General features: G+C 39.8%; 1 protein-coding gene across 2 annotated transcripts in view; it reads right to left on the reverse strand.

The window, feature by feature from the left end:
* The window catches only part of RAPGEF2 (Rap guanine nucleotide exchange factor 2), a 201,933-nt gene extending 175,398 nt beyond the window's left edge, over positions 1-26,535 (reverse strand). For both annotated transcript variants that reach the window (XM_014944711.1, XM_014944719.1), the window contains exon 1: positions 26,353-26,535. In XM_014944711.1, the coding sequence (XP_014800197.1) occupies positions 26,353-26,421 (69 nt within the window). In that variant the 5' untranslated portion in view covers positions 26,422-26,535. The remainder of the gene's footprint in view (positions 1-26,352) is intronic.
* Between the last annotated feature and the right edge of the window lie 22 nt (positions 26,536-26,557).

Below are 26,557 nucleotides of genomic sequence, written 5' to 3' on the forward strand. Positions count from 1 at the left end.
CTGTAATAGATATGGTCTGATATACTGAAATGTGTTGCTAGAACTGTTCATTTCGTCTTTTTTGCTACTCTACAACACATACCAACAGTTTTCCAATACTTTGAGATTCCAGTACAACTCTTAAGACTTCATCACAAGCCTGCGCCCATCCTGATGCTATGGTTCAGGCTTCCATCTTCTGCTCACTGCCACCATTCATGTCCCAGTTTTCCTCAATCATGATGCATATTTGATAGTCAATTCTTGACAATGCCATTACTTGGATTACAGGTTTGTTGGGAAAAGACAATCCAACCTTCTATACTTTCTGTAGGACTCATTGTTACCAAATACACGTTGACTGTTTTTATTCTTATAAAATGAAGTCATGCAAGAAATCAGGCCTTTCTAAAATGGGGGAAGAAATAAATCAAGATACCTAACTTAATGAACTTGGAATTTTGTTTTGTTTTTTAGGGGAAACAAACAAAAAAAAAAAAAAAAAAAAAAAAAAAAAAAAAAAAAAAAAAAAAAAAAAAAAAAAAACAACAAAAACCACCCACAATTTGAGCAAAGATGAAGCCCTAAGCTTAAGATTGAGTATAAACATTTCATAAAGCAAGTTACAGCTTCTAGAATATCCACACTCCGGTAATGAGCTGTGCCTGGTCTAAACATGTTACAGTCCTGGATTGTTGGGTTTCTCCCCAAGAAACGACAAGTATGCATCATTCCCATTTGTTTTCAGGTAGAAAACAGCATGAGAAAACAGCTTCCATCACATTATTTCCATTTGACTTTCATGGTACTTTGAGGCTCATATAAACTTGAAGAACAGAATAAAAGCATTCATCCTTCTTGAAAGATAGGTCTCCATTTCAAAAAAACTGAGAGTTCCTGTCTGGAAACATCTCTCTTCCTGACCAGTGACCCCACCACTAATCTTCAAGAAAACAAAACAGCTTTTTTCTTTTTTTTTTTAAACTAGATACCCAGTAGATATTTTTTAAATGATCAACAGGATGCATTTTTGTTTGGAACTGCACAAAAATATGGGGATACGGTCACTATTTTTAGACACATCACAGCGACATGGAAATATTTTCATGACAACGAAAGCCAAGAAGTTAGATGTTTGACGAATGACCTTTAATGAACTCTTAAGTTCCCTCGGACAGCATGAATTACTTACATATTTTGTTTGGAGTAAAATATCTCCATTTTTTTTTCAGTGCTCAAATCTTTATTTTTACAACATTTTGTATAAAGCAAGACCATGAAATCAAGCTACAGGCTGTTCAGCACCTTATTATAAACCCTTGTAGGTCATGGCCCCCATAGCCACAATAGAATATGGAAGCAGAGAGAAAACACACTCCTTAAAAGACAGTTTTTGTGAAGAGAGGAACTCAGAGTTTAAGGTCACAGTAGATGCCAACCAATACAGACATAATTTATATACCCAGAACTACTATTTTACTGTTGAAAACCATCCGAGCAAGGCACACAGTTATCAACACATTCCAGCATTACGAGTCTCTTAAATAAAATAACAAGACTGCAAGCTAAATCAATTCACAGGGTCAGGACTGAAGAAGGCTACCTTTTCAGGCCTCATTTAATTACCCCATGAAAAACTATATACACGTCCTTTTCTTAACAAGGTTGCGTTTAATAGATTGGTGTAATCACACCACAGAGTTCAAGAATCCTTATTACAAGTACTTACAAGTCCTTGCGTATCCTTTCAAATAAATTGGCCACTAAATGTTTTTAGTCAACCTGAAGCTTCCATACAGAGAAGTTGCAAGGAAGTCTGTTCTACATACTTCAATGTGTTTAAAATATTTCTGAGCGCATTTATAAGAAGTATCAAGATTGCACACATCAAAAACGCACTCATAGGGTGTGGCAGAGTCTTTCCAGAGGAGAGAAACAGCCATTTCAAGAGCTCTGCTTACTTGGGTGCTTCACTTTAGAAAGTCCTGCACCTGGGAGAATGACAGAACTAGAGAAACACAACTATAGTATTGAAATATTTTGTTGGATATTTCAGCTAAGCCTTCTAAAATTGTCAAATGTAGAGAAGTTGCTATAAGAAAGGTCTTCATCATCAGGTCAATATCAGCAAGGACAGCACTAAGCCTTTGAACTCGGCAGGCAGATAGTACTCTGTCTTCCATTGAGACACATGCTGACTCAATAATTCATTACAATATAATACTAAACTTCTACTAATTTTTCTCCCACAATACCATTACTCTCTAGCTTCCTTATGAGTTGAGACAATGGCAGAATCATCAAAAAAACCCTCTCAATGAGATCACTAGGATTGAGAACTTTGCTGTTACTAGGCAGCACCATAAAGATATTATAGCAAGTTAATAAGCCTAGAAAACAAGAATATATCTGCATATTTATTTTACATTGTTTATTTCCTTCCTATTTGCTACACAAGTGAGCTGGCATTACTTCTTTCAATTAAATTTTAATGCATTTTAAATAACGGCATAAAATTGCATATATTCCACCCAACACAAATCCGGCCTCTTTCAAAGCCACAAAGACTGTTTTGTTTCTGTCACTCACTTGTCCAATATGCAAAGCATAGCTGTCAATCACTGAGCATCCCTGACAGCATAATTGCTGAACAGAACATGAAAAACGTGAGGAGGGTCAGGACTAAAAGAGATACCGGCAACATTCCTCTTTGCAGACTTTGGTACTAATTGAGGATTCTCCTTCATTACGATTCCCCTCCAGTCATTGTTGCAGCAAAACAAGGAATCTGTAGAAGTCTGAGAAGGCCTTGAAAGCCACTATTGTCAAATAATTAAGTTTTGTACCTCTTCTACTGATTTTGAAAGCAACCAATATTATCCTTCATTAATAGTGGCCTCTTCTTTTCAGGAGCAGGTTTACCTTTTCCAACAGCTACAAGATGCCATTTCCTGACTTCTCACCTGGTCCCCACTGCCCTCCCTCAGTCTGAACACATGTGCAAGTTTTCCTCTCAGGATGCTTAACAAAACCTCATCTCATAGGAGGAATCACATCTTTCTTCTTATTTTGCTGCTGCCAAGTCATTTTTCTCTTACACTATGAGAAAGTTATATGCAGCAGCAGAGATGCTAGGACTGTGACAACAGAGAATGAAAAACCAAAATACCTTTAACTTGTCATATGTGCCTAGTTATCCACATAAACATGAGCCAGAAATTTCCTTTTTGTGGACATCTTTTAAGAAACTGTAATAATACCTGGGAAACTCCAACATCCTCTTCCAAATTAACAGAAATATGCAAATATCTATTAACAGGTTTCTTTTCATACTGAGGACACTTTTAAGAATAAATTTAGGTAGAAAACCAAAAGCATCAGTATCCTATCTGCAAAATGTATTTGAAAAATTTTAAGGTGTCTGTCTCATGTGAAATAAAACCACCCCTTGTAGCACATGAGAAAATATGCAAGTTCATGCAAGTGATTCAACAGCTACACACCACAGCATCATAGGTGTTCTTCTGGAGTTGTGATCTGTATCAGAAGATCCAGAGATTTCTTTAAATCACAATGCAATAGAAGCGACATTTTCACTACTGACAGGCAGCCATTCCTTACAGTAGCTTTAATTTTCAGTTTACGCAGAATTGTTTAATAAGAAAAATCCAGCTTTTATTGATTCAAGTATAAGTGAAAAATATTGGCACATATTAGGCCATTTATTGTTTTTTATAGCCCCACCCTCTGTTCCAAATCCCTAATTAAAAATCTTGAAGTAGCAAAACAAAACAAAGAATCGCTATAACTAAATCCATCGCCAATCTTTGCAACTATTTTACCATTAGTGATCTAGAAAAACATTAAACAACTAAAAAAAATAAATCTTTCAAAACCTGCACAACTACTACTGAATTGCACTCAATTAATTCTGGGCATTAAACATATGAGCAATCTAGTTTCTACTACTAAACTTTTACATTAACTAAAGAATTTTCAGTCTCCTTACAGAAGATTATTTATATTCCACTTCCTGAAATGGAAATTCAAAGTTTCCTGAGAGAAAAATGTTTGTGACTCACTGTGGGGGTTTTGCCAGATACATCCCTTTAACTCTGAGTGACTCCAGCAGTATGGGTAGCTTATATAAGTCTGGAAGAAAACATTTTCTTCAGATTCCACCAACGTACCCGTTTCTAGAGTTCTACTTTCAACCCAGCAAAACTTACACTTTGTTAACAACAGTACCAAGTAAAGGATGCCTCAAAAATTTTCAGTGTTGCATAGTCTACAACTTAGAAATACTGCTGCATTATTTTCTTGGGATTCAGAAAAGGTATTTGAGATGGGAATACATGGAAAGTGAACTTGCAAGGTCAAAGAAGCAGCAGAACCAATTTTGGCTCATGTCCTCCTCTCTATGTTCTGAGGAAATAGGAAAGTTCACAGATGAAATCTTTGCAGCTTCATTTAAAAGATAATAAAATAACCCCTCAGTTGCATTTTCAGAAAAAAAACTTTTTCATTAGCACTTTTGCAACAAATTACATCCACCAAAGTGAAATATGGTTTAAGGCAACTCCACTCGTTCAGACAACTTAAGAAGCTGCTGTATGACTAAATAAGTATTCTTTTCTGTTTAGCAGAGTGAAAGAACTTCCCCTCCCAACGCCCTAAAGGCTTTTGATGCATTTTTTTCCTGTTCATAGCAGAACTGATTAATAGCTATGGCTTAAATCCAGCGTACAGTTTTGGCAGCTGCTGACGGACCACTCCATCTACTTGCTGCTCCCTCTTTGCCACGCACCACACGTGCAGTTAAATGCATGCTGTCAAAAGGACTAAAATGATTCACTTTTAAATCTGGTAAATCTAGATTATGACTACTTAAAGAAGTTCCTTCTTAACTTCAGGTGCAGAAAATGAGCAAGCATAAAAAACACACTCTCATTATTCCTGTCAAAAAAATCATCAGGTAAAAAAAAAAAAAAAGATAGCTTTTTCCACTGTTTACAGAGCAAGCTTTAATTAAACAAATTGTGAACCTTCCTGTGAGCAACAATGAAGCTATGAAAAACAAGCAAGTCTTAGGACTACTGGAAGTCTATTTTTTGTCTCTATAGTTTACACAAACAGCATTGTCTCTAAAATTACTGCTTAGCTACGATGGAAACAGATCTGTTTTCAGCTTACCAAAATATAAACTCTCTCTCCAGTACAGCTGGGCACCGAGAATTAAGAAAGAAAACTTTTTGAAGTATTTATATATTTATGAACATTATGCCACTATTTTCATTTCAACACCCTGCATACAACACAGACTTTGAGAGAACAAGAGCATCCCAAACACAAATACAGATCCTGCTCTTAACACCTCAAGATCATCTAAAGTCACATGCTTGGCAGTCTCAGATACCAAGGAATGAATATATTTCATTTCTAACAGCAACAAAAGGTTGAGTCTTTGTGAGGTTTTAGATTATGATTCTGTATGGAAATAAGAGAGACTATAAGCTATACTATAAAAGAAGAAATTGGGAGTTAATGGAGACCTTGAAATGTTACTTACTTACTTCATGCTTGCAAGTTTTATTTCACAAATTAGTTTTGGATATTGCTTCTGTTTTGAAGCAGTGCTAGCAGTGTATCCACCAATGCCAGCACAGATAAATTCCTTCAGTTTTCCTCTGGTTTGTCAATTTTAAGTAAAGAAGAAAGAATGTATGTCTTCCACGTAAGGATGCTTCACCAAAATTTGAAGCTCTTGCTTGTTTTAATTGACATTAGCAATGTTGCTTTCAATTTCAAATTGTCACAGCCAGTTTTTTCATCAAAAATAATAGTAAAGTATCAGACCTATATTTACAGATACTATATTGTCGATGAAAGAGAAACACAAAGGTTAAGTAGTTCCCAATTTTCCCCTACAAGCACTATATGGCCAAGCATATACATAGCACTATATAACACTTTATCCCCCTATAGAGTCAAGCACAGAAGTACAGAAAGATTGTTTATCTTATTAATTTTAGCATATCTGGTCTCCTCACAGGAAAATTTTAATCCCACCCCGCCTCCCCAACCATATAATCATGAATCTATGTTTTCCCCCCTCTTTACAATAGCTATTAGCAGCACTTTCTTTTTGAAAGACATGCCAATAAGATCAGAAATAATACTACAAAAGCTCATTGCCCTGCTCATCTTCTTAAAATATGAAATATAATCAATAGTCCAACCCCTACTTTTAAGTCAGCTTGCCTAATGGCTTCATTCAGCAATATTTATCATCTTAGCATTCTTCTCTCCCACTTGCCACTCTCCAAAAATGGTTCATAATGAGGTGCATCATATACTTTATAATTTATTGGAAGACAGAGGACCGTTTCAGGTTTTCTTGGTACCTTTTATGAATAGCAGCATAGTGAGATGAGACAGGCCCATTAACTTCACTGACATCCAAAAATTTAGACACACCTGCAGATCAGTTAGCTTAACAGTTGTTTAATTCATTGGTGCAGTAATACTTGTACAGAAGATATGAAGGAGACTGCAAACACTCCACTAAATTTCATGAAAAGCTGTTATTATCCCTCCTACACTCCCTCTCTCTCCAGACAGGTCTATAAAAAGAACAGCCTGCAAAGGCAGTCAAACCCAGCTGACACGAGCAGAGACATCTGCAAAAGCTGCTTTGCCAGTACAGTTTATGTCACATCTCAGAACAAAATGACTATTTGGTGATATGACATGATCAAAAGCATTTTTGCCGATGTAACACTGATCAGAGCATAAGTCAGGCTGGTACCACTGTACAGGAGAGCATCACTGACATTCCTCTTCCTTCTGAGAATCCCAGTCCAAACACAAGAAAATCCCTCAGCTACGGTACTGTATGCAATTTATTTATGACACTACAGCCTCTTAAGTCAGTGGATGAACAGCTTTGCCAATACAGTTCATTTAAATCAAGGAGTGGCTAAAATCTGGTTCCAGTTAAATCACATTTCTACCTAGATCGGAATGAAAGTAAGAAACAGTGGGGTGAAAAAAGCAAACCAGAAATAAGTTTAAAAACTGGTCATACTGAAAAAGCCCTTCACACTATTTTGCAATAAAAAACATTCACATACTTGCTTCTGTAAATTAAAATTAATGAGTTTATCTTAAAACTCAACTCGGTTGTCTTTAAGCAAAGAAACGGGCTGAGCTGCTATGAACTCAAGTCCAGCGCTTTCTCCTCATGTAACCTTCCTCCGAAAGTTACTTTCTTCTGCCACTCCGGTAAATGAAACAATATGTCTTTCTAAAGAACCGCAAATCCAGTGCCAAGTGGCTGGAGGGGACAGTTAACAGAGGGGGGGAAAAGGAGCTACCTGAAAACATGCACCACGTACTCTGACCTCCCATCCTCTTCTGTTTCATTCCCTTTCCTGTATTATTCATCTGGGGCTTAGCCTTTAAAAAACCACCAAGCTCTCAGAAAGACACCGTTCTGGTAAAGCGGTTAATATTCCTCTACGACATGTTCAAACGTCGCACAAAGTATTACCTGCTCTGGTAGCTGTTGGGCTGCTTCTGGTGAACATGACTGCACTTCATTATTTAGCAGCTTCCTCAGCCTTCAGAAACTGTCTGGACTAGTGGGCTGAAGGTTATTAACATTTTAAAATGCTTGCAGCTAATATTTCCAAGTTGTCCAAGAGAGTAATTACTGCCCATATTATTCTTAAATATTAGCACCAGTTCATCAGTTAGGATTCAATGTACACTTTCAAGCTGGCCATTACATTGCCTTGCACATGAACACTTTTTGCCCAAAAAAAGCTACAATACATTTCTCCTAAGGTAAACAGGACAAAATATCGGTAAGAAATTATCTTTCTTCAGTTTGGATAATGCAGGATATTCCATTAGGAACAAAAGGTTATGTTAACATGGAAAAACTCTAATTATATACAAAGTGCATTCTACAGAGTTACAGGATGCTCTCTTCCTTTTGAAGAAAAAAAAAAACCCAAACAAACAGATGTTTGTTTGAACAAAATCTTTACATAGACAGCAACATGGCAACATTTAAGTTGACGTAGAGCATCTCATCTGGGCAAGAGAAAAAAACATCCACATCCATTAGCAACACCCAAGCCTACACGCACACCTTGGCTCAGCCAGCCTGAGTCAAGTGTAATAAAATACTTTTCCCCTTCTCTAGCTACGAAAGAGGGTCAAAGTGATCGGAAGTTGCAGCACGCTCCCTAACAAAAGTCTGCTTAAGTCTTCCAGGTTGCAAAGACAGTTTCATTAATAATCATTCCTGTCGCTATTAGGTTTGACTGGTGAAAGCTTTTATCTCATCCTCACAATTTTGAGTATTTCTATAGGCTAACCATGGAGACTTAAGAACCCCCATAAGGATGTGGTGTAACTACATTAGCTACTGAAGCCTACACAATCCTTACACATTCACATAGCAAGTCAAACTTTAGGGCATCAGAAAGATCTTTTGTCATCCTTAAAGAATTGGAAGATACACAAAAATAATTTTCTGCCGGGAGCACTAAAAGTAAGTGCACATGGGTGGCAGAAAGACAGGGGCAGATAAACCAACTGTTGTGTTTTAAAATTAACTTTTTAATGACTCGGATAATTTAAATGGCTCTAAGGTTCCTCCAAACAGCAGCCTACCACCAGTCCCATCAACAGAAGAGCCTTAAAATCTTCCTTGTGAAACAGGCAACGTCTTTCAGCTGTCCACAGGGTAGCAATCACAGAGGAGCAGTACAGTCATAATGCAGAAACACCAAAAAGGTTTTTTCTCTACATTGATATTATTAAAAGCACTCTTAACTTCCTGTGATGCTCAAAGGAGCTGGACACAAAAATACACACCCAAGGGTCATTTATAAAGCAGCAAATTGGCTGGAAAAACAGAGCATTCAAGTCCTCTGCTTGCTCTCCCAGCTCTAATGACAATGGAGTGCAAAACAAGTCGGCATTAAAATATTTGCTAACACATATAAAAATATATCTTTTACTCTCACTCTAAGTTCACATTGACTAAAAAAGCATTTCTTCGTACCCAGATCCACAATTTTTACCATCACTATTTTGTCAAGTGCCAAACACGCAGCAGCAAACAGAAAATGCATGAGATAGAGCTTATTTCTATAAACTACTTAGAAATCCAACTAAACACCTTCAGGTTTCCACTAAAAGTTATTAGTACTTAATTCCAGGTGCCATCTCTATTTTTAAAGCTGGCATAACATTTGAATAATTTACTTGCCAGCTGATTTTCCAGCTTACATCCTTAACAGGCCATGGGGAGCAACCTGCTGCCCACAGCCCCTAACGCGAAATACCGATTTGGAAAGTACGTCCCCGTGCTTACACTCATTTATAGTATTTTACAGTCCTCCTACACAAGCAAAGAAGTTTTGTTTCCCTTTTTAAAGAACACACTTTATTTGTTGAAACTAAGGGTAATTATGAAATGTTACATCTACATTGATAGTACTGTAACTTACACTAACTAAAGACATCGTAATAAGAACAAAATAACAAAAACCACTCCACAACTGAATATTTAGAGCATATTCCTGTTGTTTCAAACATTTCATGCTATCAGTCAATACCATTTCAGTGTAGCTAAGCTAGTTTCAGTTGCCATAACTCATTTATTCTTAATGTAAAATAAAACAAAACCAAAGAAACCGCACACACCCCACAGGACAGCAAGGACATTTTCTTGATTTTATCCAAGTGTAAACAGATGTTTGAATAGAATTTTTTTTAATATAAACACAGTCAGAAACCATTTCTAATGTGTGTCATTTCAGTATCGTGTTGTTATTACTGGGAACTGTATTTTTTTTAATAAAAAGCAAATGTAAACCACAGACTATTGATTAAATAGAAATGTCAGAAGTAACAAGCCAAAAAAAATAATCCTTGTGTTTGTTTTTTTAAAATTTCAGAGTAATAGGAGAGGTCAGTGCAATTGCTATCTCATCCTTTAGATTTTGACAGTATATGGGATTTATAAAAGATGCATTTTTTAGGTTGGGGAAGGAATCTGTCCAGAAGCAGCAAGTACATTTTAGTGCTCATGACAGACTGAATTCCCATTTACCCCTAAAGCATTTTTTCTTGCATTGTTCTCTACCAAAGTGAATAACTTTGGAATTTTTGAAAGCTGAATCCTGGCAGCACAAACCAATCAGAAATAAAGATACACACAGAGAAAAGTCTGCAACTGTGAAGAAAATGAGAAGAGCAGAGAGAATAAACAGTAGAATAAGGAAAGTAGCCAAGAAAAAGAAATTAACAATCACAGTCACAGTTGATACTAACCAGGAGATTCTCAATTAGAGGAAGGAAAAGAGGTTTCTGCTCATTGAGGAAACAGAATTAGGTGACAGTAGAATAATATGCAAGCTGACATACACAAGAGATGACCCACTACATGGGTGATGGTGTATTAAGTAGTGCAGTGTTTTTTCTATACCTGGCTTTTAATCAGGTCACAGTCTTGCCCCGACCTAGAAGTTTCTCACTCCATTGTCTGTATCTATCTTGGATCAAAAGACAATCTCCTGGTTAGCAGGTGGTCTCACACATCACTTATTTACTCCGCTCCCCCCTCCTTTTCCTTTTTTAATTACAGGAAAGACCTTTACCAAGCCGTTCACAGGTCTCCTGAGAAGATTAACTAAAATGGTGAATTAATTCCCTGGGAATAATTTCCTTTTAATATTCTCAAAGTAAAGAATTTGTAAGTGAATGAAGTTGGAATTTATTTGAAAAGCTACTGTATGTAAATACACACTCCTGAACAGCAGGATCCTAGCTAAAATTTTCCAAATGACTCATGATTGCAGCATCTTCAAGTTCTGCAAACGTACTCCAAGCAGGTTATCCTTCCAGAGCAGCTGCAATGCAGGTATCACGGGGGCCATACTACCCTTAGTGTTGGAATTTGCTCAAGTGCCTCAACATCAACAACCCGCTGCCAACTGCCTGCAGATCACCACATTTGATGGTCTGTCATGATGCAGCCATAGCTCATCTACAGAAAAAACAGAACTTGCTTTTGCAGCTACTTAGAGCTACTACTTTGTCATTTTCTTCTGAAAAAAAAAAAAAAAACAAAGCCAACACATCTATCTTGAAAGGTAAATGTCTATTTTGATATTTTAGAGAGTATTCAGACACTAAACTGAAAACAGAGTAGTGGACGCGAAAAGGATCATCTTCAGCACTCAACACATGCCCTTTCACCTCACTTTAGAGCTACCAATTCTACTCATTAAATTGAATAAAAAATTACTCATTCTGACAAGCAACCTGATTCCAGTGGTTTCAAGGCGAACTTTCAACAAACAGCAAAGCACCTGAGCCAATGCTTATCACCCCACTACATTCTACAACTGGAAGACAAGACACAGAAGTTAGTAGATGGTAAGGGGTTTTTTGTCTAGTTATAGGTCCCTGTTATTTTACAGGGTTAGCAATTCAGAATGCAAGAAAAATGGGAAAACAGTCTAAGTATTATGGTGGCTATTTGAAAGCAAACAAAAAGTTGTGAAAACACACAAGTTACTCTCCCTCTGCAGAGTCTATGGAAGATTTTGGCCAAGAAAAAAGGAGCAGGTCCAGTTCGCAAGCCTTTTGAGCACTGGAATTCACATCAAAATGACACTTGGGGTTTTTTTATCCCATCTCTTACTTAAAGACAGAATTAAAAATTGATATTTAATTAGAGAAACCAAGAAGAAGATGTTTTAGGGAACCAAGAAGGCTAGAAGCAGGATGAATGCAGAAAAACATTTTGTTTGTGATTGTTTCTTTACAAATGCCACACTACCTTTTGGAATAAAAGTAAATCAGTCTGGTCAGTACTTTGAATTTCTATAGCTAAGAAAGCTTTCAGACACATTGAACTGGTTTCATAAGCCTCTTTCAACTGGCACTGCATGCTGAGGATAAGATTGTTAAATAGCGACAATTAAACGTACAATTTTTTTTCTTGAAACCTGTTCAAGACAACAGATTGCAGTCACTTAAAAGTAAATGCAAAGTATGAAACACAAATCAGGTCCATTACAAAAGTTATACAACAGCCAGATACAGGAATCCAAAGTAAACAAAACGTTCAACTACTGTTGACATCCCTAATTTTAAATAGTTTAGTTTGCTGCATATAAAAGTATAAAGCAATACAAAACAAAGTCAAACGACACAATAGTCACTACAGAGTTCACATAAGTCAATATAACGTACTGTCAAATGTCCGTTCCAAAAAGGAGGAGTTACTGGTCATCAGTTCTTTCAATACACACAGGTCTAAATAAAAAAAATAAAAGAAGACTGGAAGGCGGGGTCTTTATTTAGTTAAAGACTGTAATCTTGTCCTCAAACATAACTTTGTTTTAAATCCCTTATAGCAATAGCTATTCCTCAAAAGTACTTTAAGGTACACACTTGCTGTAAGTGGCCATACCACAAGCATACAAGTTCAGTTGCATAAACAACAGCGCAAGCTTTAATGACTAAACAGGGCTGCTCGTGAGAAATCAATGTGGAATTTAAGACCTTGCACTGAACCCCAACTATGACAAAACCAGTTATTTAGTCAAAAGTATTTGTCGTGCTCCCACATCTTTGCTGCCCTCAGAATTGCCATGCTCCCTCAGAGGACTGGTTTAAGTAATTGCCTTCAGTTTGCAAGTTGGGGAGAACCTCTGCCATACACCAGAACTTGCATAAAACTTGATGTATCTCGTGACCATGTACTTGTTGTTCCTTTCACCTCCGAGGTGGGACAGACCATTTAAGTTATTCCATGACACTAAACGATTGGTGGAAGCCTATGGAAGGGATGAGCATCTCACCCATGTATATACATACCCCCATCTAAAACAAAGTCATTTAGGTCATCTGAAAATTCTCATGGAAAATAAGTCCTACTAAATAGGATACAGCCTTTGTTTCTCTGCTTCCACGCCCTGACCCACGCAGAGACTCTATTCAAAGCAGTAATAATTCAAAATAAAGTGGTTACTGCCTTTTGCAATTTAAGCAGTCATATAACTGACGGTAACACCAAGAGATGATTTTAAAAGTTTGCTTTTTAGACATGAAGCAGTATCTGCTACAATCAGAGCATGAAAGCTGCAGATCTGTGTTTTATTGTGGAAAAATACTTTCTGTACAGTTCATTTTGGGAAGGAGAGGGGAAAGGACATGCCAGAAAACCACAACAAGTAGCATTTTTGGAGGAAGGCACTTCCTGACCTTAGCCTTCAGAGCCCAAACTCAAGACATCTATAAATAGAAGAAACAGGAAAAGAAATCAAGTAAGATATCAGATGTCACTTGTATAAAGCAGAACTTTCATTTTTCCTTAAAAGAAATTCTGATACGTTTTTTCCTAAAGCAATGCACAGTGTGTAAGTAGCCACGTCTTAGCAGCCTAGATACCAGCCCTCCTATTTCTTCCTTATCTCCTGGCTCATGTTACAACTGATTTAGAAATATTCTTCGTTACTGTTCACAAATAACATTCAAGCCTTTTGACGCACTCCGGCAACTTACCAGAGGCTCTCACAACCATTCTACCACATTAATTCAGTTTAACAGATTACGGTACGGTTGCAATCTTTATTAAGAGAGCATCTGATTTTTTTTTCCTACCACTCTATGGTTTTTGCAAAGCTGGCAAGTCCTAGCTGCGTCATTTCCTACCAAAACTAATAGTACCCTGGAACAACCAGGGTAGGTATTAATTCATTATGTCTCGTTTAAAAAAGTCATCTTGGGAACAGCATTTCAGCAGCTAACAGCAGAGGTGACAGGCCAATATTTGGCTGACAAATTGTGACAAGCACACTCTAAAAATAAACAGCAATATACGAGGCAGTAAACATCATGAAGCTATAGCCAAGATTTTATTTATTTTTTTAAATGGAAACCTCACACAACAAACCAAGATGCCTTGTGAAGTTACCCACAGCTAACAGAAGTAATACTTCACCTAAAAACTATTTATAAAGGCCAGGGTAACCATTAGAGCACCTGTTTCAAACAAACCTCCTTTGTTCAAAAGAAATGTAAAGTAACTCGTATGCTGGAACGTGGGCCAATGTCAACAGCAAATCCAACCGGATTTATGTAGGTTGTGTCACTACTAACCGTGTTACTTTCGTCATGGCTAAATGTTCACTTACTATCAAGCTAAGATGGGCTGTAAGAAAGTGCCATTATTTTCTCTTTACTTTTAAATTCATATAAAATATTCATTCACATAAGAACACTAGACCTTAAATGGTAATGCTAGTTTATCGACCCAATAAAGTTAGAAATTTGATATATGTCAATTCCGATAAGGATGTGCTAAGGGTATTTGTACCTTTGGTTTCAAAAGTGGACAATAACTTGTATAATGTACGCTGTGTTGTAAATTGTAAATAAAGAAGGGTTTACTTCCCACTCAGAAATTAATACATGTGAATGTGAATGAAAGCATTATCCAAAAGCAGCCTGCTGTTTCTTTCTAAGTGCTCTCCTAGTAAGAAAAGTATCTGAAGTGATGACTTTAAGGCACAAAATTATGAATAAAAAATAAAAATTAAGAAAAAAAAATAAAAAAACCACACCACCAAAAAGAGGTTTGGAAGTGAGAAACTACAAGACATCAAATTAACAAGACAGAGGTTAAACCACTGTACAGAGCTAGGTACAAAGAACAAGAGAAGGGAGATGTTAAAAAGGATAATTCACCTGAGCATTCAGAAACACGCCATCTTCTCACATGGATCAAAAAGAGGTATTCTACCCAAATCTCAAATTTCTTTTCTCTAGGTCCTTAAAACTGCTTTATAAAGCTTACGAGGCCTTTATACACCGCTGTGTCACATACACAACCATATTTTCCAGCGACATCCAGTAGCCTAGAAGGTCTTCGAATACTGAAACAATATTTATTCCTCTAAAGGTCATCTTAAATAAACGAGTCTTACAAGCTTCTTAAAGATGATTTAGGAGCAGTGGTTACCAGCTATCCATCAATACTCCGTCCGGTAAAATAAGAGCTAGTAGCACTAAAATTGATGGCTACCTAAAATAGGGCAGAGATGGCACGCACTCCTCTCCTCCACCTCAGCAAGCATCAACAACAGCTATCATCCTTCCCTGGGCATTGTGACCTCAAATCATTCTTAATAGCTGCACTGGAATCGTGTTGCTATCTGATAGTCATTCAGTGGCCTACAATCAAGGAGTTGGCATTTTCAAACTAGACCATCCCAAATTAAAACAAGGCATCAGCCCTAATTAGCAGCTTTCAGCAGTAACAGAGAAGCTGTGACAAGGATGGAAACTCAATTATCCTCATTCTAGCAAGCGCCTGTTCCTGGTCAGCATGTGGCTGGCGGAGCCACTTGTGTTTCCCTACCTACAGTGCTCGTGAAATACTTCAGTCTTCTGACCAGACCACTGCCTGTGCTTCACACAGGGGTCTGATTTTCTTTTTTTTTTTTTTTTTTTTCCACCATTTTTCAGTGTTGTTAAATAAATCAGGAACATAAGTAACACTCTTTAATCAATGACTAATTGTGAATTTTGAAGTTCACAATGAACAGTTAAATTCATTTGCTAAAATACTGGTTTTTTTTTTTTTTTTTTTTTTTGCTTTCTGTAACAAATACACTAGAGACCTCCATCAAATTCGCTGTAGCATCTAGAAATGTGTACAATAGATCAATGCAGAACACAAATACAACTTAGACTGAGACCCTCAAAGCTACCTTTCCATAATTCAGAGTGAAAACTGCCTCACTGGGAGTGTTTACCAGCTGCTCACAACCTTCTTAGCAGGGAATATATTCAACAAACTTCAGTACTGTGCTATTAAAGGCGAGTTGAGAGAGAGAGACCACCTGAGCAGCACTTATCATTAGCCAGTACAAAAATCTTATTTCTTGTTTCACACTCATATAGAGCATCCCTCATAAACTCTACCCCCATTCACTGCTTTTCTTAAGACACATTTGCTGCTTGTTCCTTTGAGACTACAGCCAAAAAGGAACCTATACAATCAAGCTGTATTTCTCCATGTTCTCAACACTTATTTAATCCATGGGCTAAATTAATATTTTACAAAGGAACAGCACTAATGTAATTTCAATCAATGGGGACACTTACTGCTTTCACTGGAGAGGCTGCCAGCCGTTAACCACCCTCAACACAAATCACAACATGCATCAAGATCGACTGCATCACTTCAGCTTTCGGCATTTTTTTTTTATAACTTCAGTTAAAAAAAAAGCCCAACCACAGAAAACACCTTTGACACACATTCTGCTTCAGCAGCACCCAGCACCTGCCTTTTTCTGCCAGTTTTTGAATTCATCTGGAGACCACGGTTCCTCCAGAGTGGAGGAAGGATTCCACAGGCAGAGGACCTCCCCAGCAGGACCATCAGCGTGGGCACAGTCAGCTCCCTTCCTTTCACTTTTTAATAGCAACGATTTCTAATCGGTTACCACAGAACACTGGGACACTGTAACAGCATCACCCTGTCTGCTGCAGGGCCTGCTCTTACTCAGTGACACAACCTAGTACCTTCTAACTGCGTTTTAACTTTGCAGTCGCTAACTTAAAGATCAATATTTCAACATTCTGTACCATCAGACACAAACATAGTAAAATACCATGACTTCAAAACGTTGATGTGGCTATTGTAACAAAAATGCTGCTTCTTTTTTATTACGAGGGCCGCGTCACCCTCAGAATCTGAGGGAGCTACAGCGTGGGGGTGAAAGCGAGTGATGGGCTCTGCGCCCGCGTCAGCAGCGCTGGGGGAAGGACACCCCTCATCCTCCAGCAACACTGACAACAGACATGAAGGAATCTGTATATCTAAGATCTCAAGTTCAAAACATATCTTCGTATTTACTGCTGTGTATTCTGATGTGTCTCTTGACAAAAATCCACACAACCGCTCAGAGGAGCGCTGCCTGCTCGCACAACGGCAACGCGCTACTGATTTCAGCAAGATTACATATGTTAAGAAAATGTTCTGTTCCAGTGAGGGAACGATTTCCCGACAAGATTAAACACTTATCTCAAAGTCAAAACAAAAACATTACAGGGTATAGGTATGTCCCAATAGACTTCAGATACCAAATGGAAAAGGGGGCACGTCACTTAACTTGCATACCAGCAAAATTAAGTTTCACTTTACATCTTTTGTTTCCCCCAAGGAAGACAGCCCACCAGCATCCATTTTTCAGCCACCATACAACAAAGGAATATAAACACAGACAAGATTCAGTATCAGAAATACAAAAATATATCAGGCCATAACAACTCTTGTCCTCCCAATTCAGTGGGCACAAAGGTCGTGTTACTACCCTGGTTTCTTATCATTGCTGTATTTTAATGGGGAAAAACCTTAGACTACAGACTTATTATTAAAGTTTCCTTTGAGGTTAATCCTCAGAACAACAAACAATAAGGGAAGACATCTCTCTCAAGAAGCATCTTGCACATATGCCTCATAAGAAAAAGAAAAAAACCCTCACAATCAAAAAACCAAACCATTCTCATTTTAGGAAATGCATTGAGAACAAATGATTTCATAATAGTCCATCCAGTTTAATGTTTTTTATATTTCAAGACAGTGTTTGAAAATGGAGCACCATATACTTTCTGGGGGAGGTTAATCTGTTTCAGAAGTTCCTACACACAACGGTAAGCATTTATTCTCAGTCTTGAATAAACAGGCACAAACCTTCACACCTTCGGCTGCACCAACACTGACATTTGGAGTCATAATCTAAACCAGACTGAGTCACTTAGATTTCAGCAAGAAAAAACCTTCACACACCACCTCTCAAAAATAAGTCACTTCTCTTTTGTTCAGCTAACAAGATCGTATCACTTATCCTGTTTATACTGTAGCCTCACAAACAGTTGGATAGGCACAAACGAGGCAGCGGAGAACATCAGCATGGGAAACAAAGCTCTTAAATAAGCTTTGCTGCTAGAAAAAATACAGTGTACCATGAAAGATTTTGCCTTTGGTTTCAGCAAGTCAAATTGCAAGCAAAAGCTTCTTCCAACTGTATTGGTGGTACAAGCTTGTTTTCCCATCAACTGCTTACAAACCACATTTCCGTAACATCCTACCTCATCCCTCTAAATTTTTGGTTTATTTTTTTGCTTAACAGGACAACAAGTCTGAACGACTAATTACAAATGGAAAAGACTGTACCAGTATTTCGCCCCAGCTACACAAAAAATGAAATAAAGACAGGAGACAAGAGCATCCTTAGAAATACAGAACTGCAAATGCAAACTGGAAAAAAAAAAAATCACCCTCAAATTTTAAAGCATCATCTCACAGGGAACAGGGTCCATCTTCTCTTTTGGAAACCAGAAATAACTATGAAATAAATGTTTTTATTTATTAAGCCAAGTTTATTTTAATTTTAAGACACACAAAAAGCAAAACAAACGAAAACAACCAACCTCATAAAGACAGTCAACAACAAGCATTGTGGACAAATGTGTCTTCCATGACACTTAATACCTTTTCCCAGGTAACTTACACTTACACCACATGCATCTTCCTTGTGTGGTTTGTGTTTATCAGAATACATAAAAGTAAGAGAAAAATCTTCTATGGATCTCGTTATCCACAGAAATATTAATACAAGAAAATGCCTTCAATTTTTTATCAGTGCTGAAAAGTAAAGTCATGGGTTTTTTTTCCTAAGATTAAAATATTTAAATGTTCTTATCTTAGTCCTTCAGTGTTCTGATGAGGTAATAATATAGAGGCTGCTCGTTATTGTTAGCCAGAATTCCTTAAAACTGCTCAGAATAAAATATTAATTCACTATTACTCAGGTCAGACAAGAGAAAGATACACAAAGAAACACATCTACAGATATATGGGCAGAACACAGAGATACCCAGGGAGAACAAATGGCTAATTTTAACTCCAAAACAAAGCTGTAAGAAAAGCACTGCAGTAGGGCTCCTCTCTCTCTCTTTTCAAGAAAAGTGGTCAACTTCAAAAAAAGGGAAGCAGAGCACCACTTCCATTTCAAGACTTATTCAAATACACCCCTTCACTCAAAATATATCCAGCAAATTAAATCTGCAAGACTGGCTGCAGCAAACAAGGCGTGCAGGCTCAGCTGCCCTTCACAAAGCATCTTTGTAGAGCTATCTTTCTGCCAGCACTCCTTTTGAATTCCCAAACAATACCTCGCAAAAATTAGATCTCCTACTGTGGGAAAGTTCCCAAAACACAAGCCAAAATATATTTTCTCATGAGGATACAAAAAAACCCTCAATGAGGAAGTCAAAATTCTTACAATGACTGTTCGGTATACATATGGTTATTCTTGAAACACGCTAACAGATTAAGTAGCAGCATTCTGATTTAGGGAGAAAAAAATATCAAAATCAGATCAGCAGTTCCTCAGAATGATTTAGTAGCTACCACTCAATAATTCACATAAGCATACAGAGTTTAAAGACTTTTAAGCACACAAATTTCTAAAAATAATGAAATTCAAGAAGCAATAACTGTTTTCACAAAACCTTAGCTAACCTCTACTCTAATAAGCATAAAATAAGTGAAGCATCTTCAGAGATTCCATTTGTACCTGGGGGGGCGGGGGGGGGGGAAGATGTAAAGTGGTTTCCATGAATAACCTGAAAACCCATGGAACACTATCCTCCCACTGAGGAAAAATATGATTTGGGGAAAATCCTTGCGTGCCATTCAATTTTGCTGATTTTACACTTCTACCCTCATGACAAGAAAGAACTATCAATCTTTTTTGTCTCAGAAGTTCAACAGATGATTTTGCTTGTTACCAGCTTTAGCAGAAGGGCAAGCCTAGCTCTGGCCACCAGTCTTGCCTTGCAAGAACCCCTCTCTACTGCAGCCTACCTGGCGGCACTGCGGGCCACCCCCTGGCTCACCAGAGGGGTGACTGAGGCCAGGGGGGACAGCGGAGTCCCTTCAGCATCACTGAGGGTACAGCCACACGCTCTTATGTCTGAGCAGCACATTAGGAGATGAAAAAGCTTGGGCTAGGCAGTAGATGCCTGGGCTTCAGGCCCAGCACCACTCACTACAGTAGTCTTCCTCGGCAAGGTTGCGTCACCATGCTCCCAGCTTTTCACTGCAGGAGAGTACAGTGACAAGGCTGTCAAACACGCTCGTAGGAACATACCCCGCCTGAACCCAGCGCAAACACTTCTGCAGCCACAGCAGGGCAGAAATCAAAAGCAAACTTTACCAAACAGATCATTAATCAAGTAGAAAATTACACAGAGCTTATCGGTGCTGGAGCGAAACCCTCGCTTTCCAAGTTCCCTAGTTCCAGATTGGCTGGGATATGTACAGCTAACCGAGCTGCAATCTTCTCACCTAGTGAGAAAGCAGACAAGTTCAGGATAAGGCTTCAAATCAGCTATTTCTACTCCATAGGCTAAGGCTTCCCGGTCACACCGAGGTCCTCGTGAGCACTGGTGAAACTCATATTACTACAGGATACAGAAATCTACAAATGCAGAAAGTACCAGCCCTATGACAGGGGAGAACTACTGCAAAATAAATTTAAAAGTCCCTGTTCTCAAGGCTCTTAGCAACAGAGACATGAACAGCTATGGGAAAATGCACCCTCCATCAGAGAGACTGGGAAATAAACATATTTTCTTTCAAAACAAACAGGATACTGAGCTGCCTGTTGCAGTACATGCCCTCAGTTTTAGGAAGCACATGAAAATTTATGGTGGAAGTTCAGAATCAGACATTCCAGGGCTGTTTCGACAGACTGAGATTAGAGAGGTCGCAAGAAAACTTGAGCTACACAAAGGGTTTTGGGTTTAGTTATCAGCCACAAAAAGATGCATTCATACAATTAAGTTTCTTGGGCATGAAGTTATGCCACATAGTAATACTAGCACAAGAGAAAACATTAAGCGCAAGGAAAAAACCACACTTACTTCAAAAACACATTCTCTAGCATTATTTGCGTACTAAACAAATGCATTGCTTGCTTTGTCAGGTAAAGGTCTGTTTTTTTCCAAACAGTTACTTTGTTTTTTTTATCCTCTCAGTTAAGTGCTGAAACATACAAGAAAACCCTCTGTGGCCAAAGGTCCATATAAACACATCTATTACAACTTCTCTTTTATCTGTATCCATCTCCCCCCACTTACAGCCCAAGAGACACCAGAAGACACCACTTAACATACAGTTCCTCAGACACTGGACCTTCACCTTGTGAAGATGTTAACTATTTTGAACAAGTTTCCAAAACCCTGCGGGATCTGTGTGAGGGCTATTTTTGCTCAGACCAGCTGCCCTGACAGCTGACCTTATGATGGCAGCTTCACTTCAAGCCAACTGTCAAGCAGGGGGAAAGTGCCTGGACCAAGAACTTGCAACAGCCTTTCTTCATTAAGTTGCGTTACTAACCCCGCTCACAACGTTAACACAAAACCTAAGAGGCTCATGCCCCCACTGCAGAATCAGTTACTGCAGACAGCAGAAAGCCCAAGTGCTGCCATGGGAAGAGCAGTGAGGAATCTCAGTTCTTTGGCCAAATGGGCTCCCCCCAAAAGAGCAGAACGTCAGGCTTTGCAAACGAACGCTACCCCTGAATAACCACATCACAAAGCCCTGAGAAGCATGACAGAAAGACCATTATAACGATGTAATGCAGCCAAATATCAGGCATCAGCTGTCACAGTCCTACGCTTTATTTAGGGCTACTGAGAACCAGCAGGAGAATTTAGCAACGGAACCCGTTCTCAGCATCACACTGCTGTTAGCAGCGTGACAACAGGGGTTACCTTCCTCTTTAAATACCAGCATCAAAAAGCTGGTAACATGGTAGCGTGCTGACAGTGAAAAAAACCTAAAAGCAAAGCTCAAGCTCCAAAACACACTTGTTTTCCAAACGAAAGAAATCCCAAATAAGCTCTTTTGAAAATTATCATTTCAGTCTTCTGGTGTATTTGATATACATACACACAATAAGCCCGAATTTAAAGGCTAAGTATAATCCTTTATGCTAAACTCACACATAAAACGCTTATTTTCTATGATCCCATGAAAGCAGACTGCTTTTGCTACGAGATCACTATAACAAGAAGGAAATGTTCATTTCTGGCTTATCTGAAGATTGCACACAATCAAGCTATCAGTGGTCACAAGTATAAAAATAACCCGACTGGGAAACAAGCTGAAAGTTTATTTGGAAAAAGCATAGGTACATCCTATAATTAAACCATTGTTCCTCTCGAGTGCTCTAGAGGGGAATATCTGCTCAACAGTAGCATCCTGTTTAGATGTCTTCTGACATTAAGTGACGCACTAGTATCCCACTAAGGGTAACTGTACAGTCCTCCCCTCTCCCTAAGATGTGGGCTGATGCTGTTACTTCTCCGCTATTCCTCGCTACTGCACTGAATTGCCTCCACGTACCGCCCCAGAGGTTTCCAGAAGAAAACCTTAGGCACCTAACATATGTAAGGCATACATGAAAAAAAAAAATGTCTTCCTGCAGACGTCACTGCATGGCATGAAAACAGTGAGCTAGTATGTGGAGTTTCTGAGGTAACTGGTGATTCGCATACCATGCCATGCAAATGAGTTGTTAGGATAAAGAAAGAGATTAGGGCTCGGTTTCTCTTGCATGAAAACAAAAGCGGCCCTATTTTTTCAGATTAGGCTACACCAGTATAAAACTGCTTGCTTTCTACGATGGCCGACAATGCCAACAAGAATTTGTTTTGAAAAGACTTAAAGCTATAACAATTCATATAAGATGACGTTTGGAGGGGGGGAAAAACAAACGCTCTTACACACAGCTTAAGGGCACAAAACCATTTGTAATTTATGAACATTTAGGAGTTAGATTCCCCAAAGTAGTTAAATTAACTTCCTAGTTCACATCTTCAAAGCAAAATGAATAGTTTAATAAAGCAATTAAAGAGGAGAGCTCTGTTACACAACAGGCACGTTAAAGTGCAGGCCGTGTAGATATTCCCTTTTCTATTTTTGAGCTTCTTTAGTCAATGGAGCACTGAGTTGCAATTCACGAAATTGACAAAATTCACGAAATTCACGAAAACTCTGTAAGCGAGGATACACCGAAGAGATAGGAAGCTAAGAATTTTCCAAAGCAATTGCAGAATGCACAGCTTCCCTCAAAAAGAAAAAAGCCAGTCCTGTGCAAAATCACCCAGAGATTTTAGCACCACAGAAGTTCATGCAAAGTTAAGTTTCCTTTCTCCAGCAACGTGTATCAGATCTGGCAGGTCCCGAAGCTGTACATACAAACAGGAGCTGCTGTCCTGCTGCCACTGCTCTCCTCTCAGCCCCCACTCAAGTCATTTTGCCAAATTTGCACCACAACAATCCAGGGTGAGCAGTGAAGTCATGCACGCATCTGCCTCCTCATGATTTGGGAGAAGCTGAGCCCCAATGAGCTTGGTGATGCAAGGAAGCAGCAAATACGCTACTAACATACTTTTCTTGTTATTTCCTGTACTGACACGAATATGATAAATATATTTTCTCTTTGCAACCCTCTCTCAGCTTTGAAAGTACCTCATGACTTCTCAAAAGCCAAAATTCAGTAACTACTTTGGCAAGTTAGTGCAGCAAGGAAAAGAAAATATAAGCATAGAAAAGGAGACAAAAAGTTGCTTTCAGGGATGATTTAAAAACAAGGTCTTTGTGTCTTTCTACAAAAACTCCTTTTTTCATTTTACTTAATGACTGAAAGATGATCTGCATAAGTGTATTTCTTTCAAATGCCAATACTGCTGTAAAACAAAACGGAACTTCCAGAACAGAGCACCAACACGAGGAAACTCCTCAACACACACAATTCAACATAGAATCATGGAATGGTTTGGGTTGGAAGGGACATTAAAGATCATCTAGTTCTAACCCCCCTGCCATGGGCAGGGACACCTCCCACCAGACCACGTTGCTCAAAGCCCCATCCAGCCTGGCCTTGAACACTTCCAGGGATGGGGCATCCACAGCTTCTCTGGGCAACCTGTTCCAGTGTCTCACCACCCTCACAGTAGAGAATTTCTTTCTGGTATCTAATCTGAATCTCCCCTCTTTCAATTTTCAACTGTTACCCCGTGTCCTGTCACTACACTTCTTGACAAAGAGTCCTTCTCCTGCAGGCTCCCTGCAGACCCTGGAAGGCTGCTATAAGGTCTCCCCAGAGCCTTTCACGTGAGCCATTCACAAAAACACCAGCTGAGTTTTCGGCTGCAAACCCTGCTCTCCCCAGCAGCAACAGGAGGGCACATCTGATCACCTGTATCAAGTATTTCCAGTGCTAACAACACGTTATGTTTCCCCCAAATTTGGTCTTATTTGTGGATTATTTTGGCCAGTGTCAGTTTCACGGATTTAAGGGTGGGTTTCCTTTCCTGTGGCGATTGCCACAGCAGGCTCCCAGTCTGCTGATTCGGGAAGTTTTACAGCATTAACACAGCCCTGGCGTTCCCGATTTAGCTCTCAGCTCCATGCCCTTCACACCAGCTTTATCCCTGTGTTCCAGCTAATTTCTTCACTGCGTCATTTCTGACTTTGTCTTTTTTTGTTGTTGTTGCTGTTGTCCCTTTTAGAGACCAGGGCTGAGCAGCAAGGCCAGGGGAAAGTGTAAGTCTACATGGCACAGAACCTGTCACAGGGGAAGTGTGGTCTCCCCAAGCCCAGTCTGGTGGCCCCACTACCTGACCAACTGGTTTCTGAGCATCTGCCAGTGTCACTCCTCCCGAATACCGGATCATCCTTTGATAACCATCTCCCGAGGCCGGACACCGCCGGCAGGCTCCCCTGGCTGGAATTTATGCCTCTAACATCATGAGGGACCTCGCTACAAGTTTGTGGAAGAGAGTCCTCCCCAGGAGAGAGCACTCGGCCTCCTCCAGCTTTCACAACACGCTGATGGGCTGGGTCCAGCACTGAAGGCAAACAGACATTTGGAAAAGGTCAGACAAGGACAGAGAGACAACTTTAGCACCACAAAAACACATTCCAGAAGCATCTCAGTTTTTTTAAAGGAAAAAAAAAAAAAAAAACAGGAAAAAAAAGAGGAAGATTTGCAAAAAAGACCCACTGCATACGCCGCCTATGCAGTCGGTATGTTTTTCCATGGGAGATTTTATTTTCTCACATGTATTCCATGAGCATGAGTCTAAAAATAACATTACCACAATGACGTATCTATAGTAGGAGGAATGACTTATGGGTGCTGACCGAAAGTCAAGGTTTCCTCTTTGCCCTCAGTTTGAAAACGTCAGCGGCCAATCAGCCGCCTGCCAAAATCACCAGTAATGGCATCTCTTCCCCCAAAACCAGAGCACGGGGACTGCTCAGAGAGCAGGGCAAGCCTTCAGAAAATAGGACAGATGGCATTACAACTCCCAGCAAAGTAACTCCTTGTATCATTAGCTATTGAACCGCGGCTTGATGCAGGGATCAGCGTAAAGCTTATTAGTCTTTAGACAGTTGGCAGCAACAGCCACTGCAGCAACCAGTCGGGAGCAGAAGGAACTCATTCAGTTTAGTTGTTTTTCAGGTCATGTTAAGTCAAAATGTTTCTATAGGCACTCCAGTCCCCAGTTTACCCTTTCTTAGCCCCTCCGAGCCCAGCTACGCTCACAAACAGCTTCAGCCGGCGCTACTCCTCCCACAAAGAGGAGCCCGGCACAGGTATCTCAAAAATCCCTGCCTGGTGCCATTGTGTAAGGATCTCACCCTACTTGGGAGAGCAGGGGCTGGCCAAGAACACCACTGACCTCAGCCCCAACATTATGAAACGGCGCTGGCAGCGCCAGCCGGCTGTGGAAAAGTCAGGGATTGCACTCCCACCCGCGGGACAACAACAAAGCACAACACACGCACAGAATGTAGAGGGAGGGTGTCGAAAATAAAATAAAATAAATATGGATACACTTTAGGCGCATTTTCCTTTCCACCGGAAGGAACAATTCAAAGTAAACTCCGCTGGCGTTTCTCTCTCCCTCCGCCCGCCCCCCCCGCCTCAAAAACAATAATAAATAAATGAGGGAGTAGGGGGAAAGTTGTTGGCCTCCACGCGTGTCTCCCCTTCCCCTCAGCTCGCCCCCCGGGAATTCGCGATGGGGGGGGGAGAGATGTGTTGAGGGGGGGGTCTGTGAACCCGGAGCCCCTCTGCTGCCCCGGCAGCGGGGCCGTGGGGCTGCGTGGGGGGGGTCCCGTGTTCCCCCCCCTCCCAAAACGGGTGAGAGGGTGTCGCGGGGGGGGCGGGAAAGGGTCCTCCTTACCTGGGGGCTCCTCTCCGCCGGGTTCTTCATCACCGCCTGGCGGAAGCTGTTATCCACGTAGGACGCCATCGCGCCCCTCCTGCCTCCCGGGGAAAAGTGGGGGGTGAAGATGGGAAGGGGGGGGATGAGGGAGGGAAGGAGGGAAGGAAGGAGGGAAGAGGGCCGGCCGCGGCCTGGAGCTGCGGGGCTGCGCCGCGGCCGGGGG

This window comes from Calidris pugnax, unplaced genomic scaffold (genome assembly GCF_001431845.1).
Source record: "Calidris pugnax isolate Ruff unplaced genomic scaffold, ASM143184v1 scaffold15, whole genome shotgun sequence".
NCBI lineage: Eukaryota > Metazoa > Chordata > Aves > Charadriiformes > Scolopacidae > Calidris > Calidris pugnax.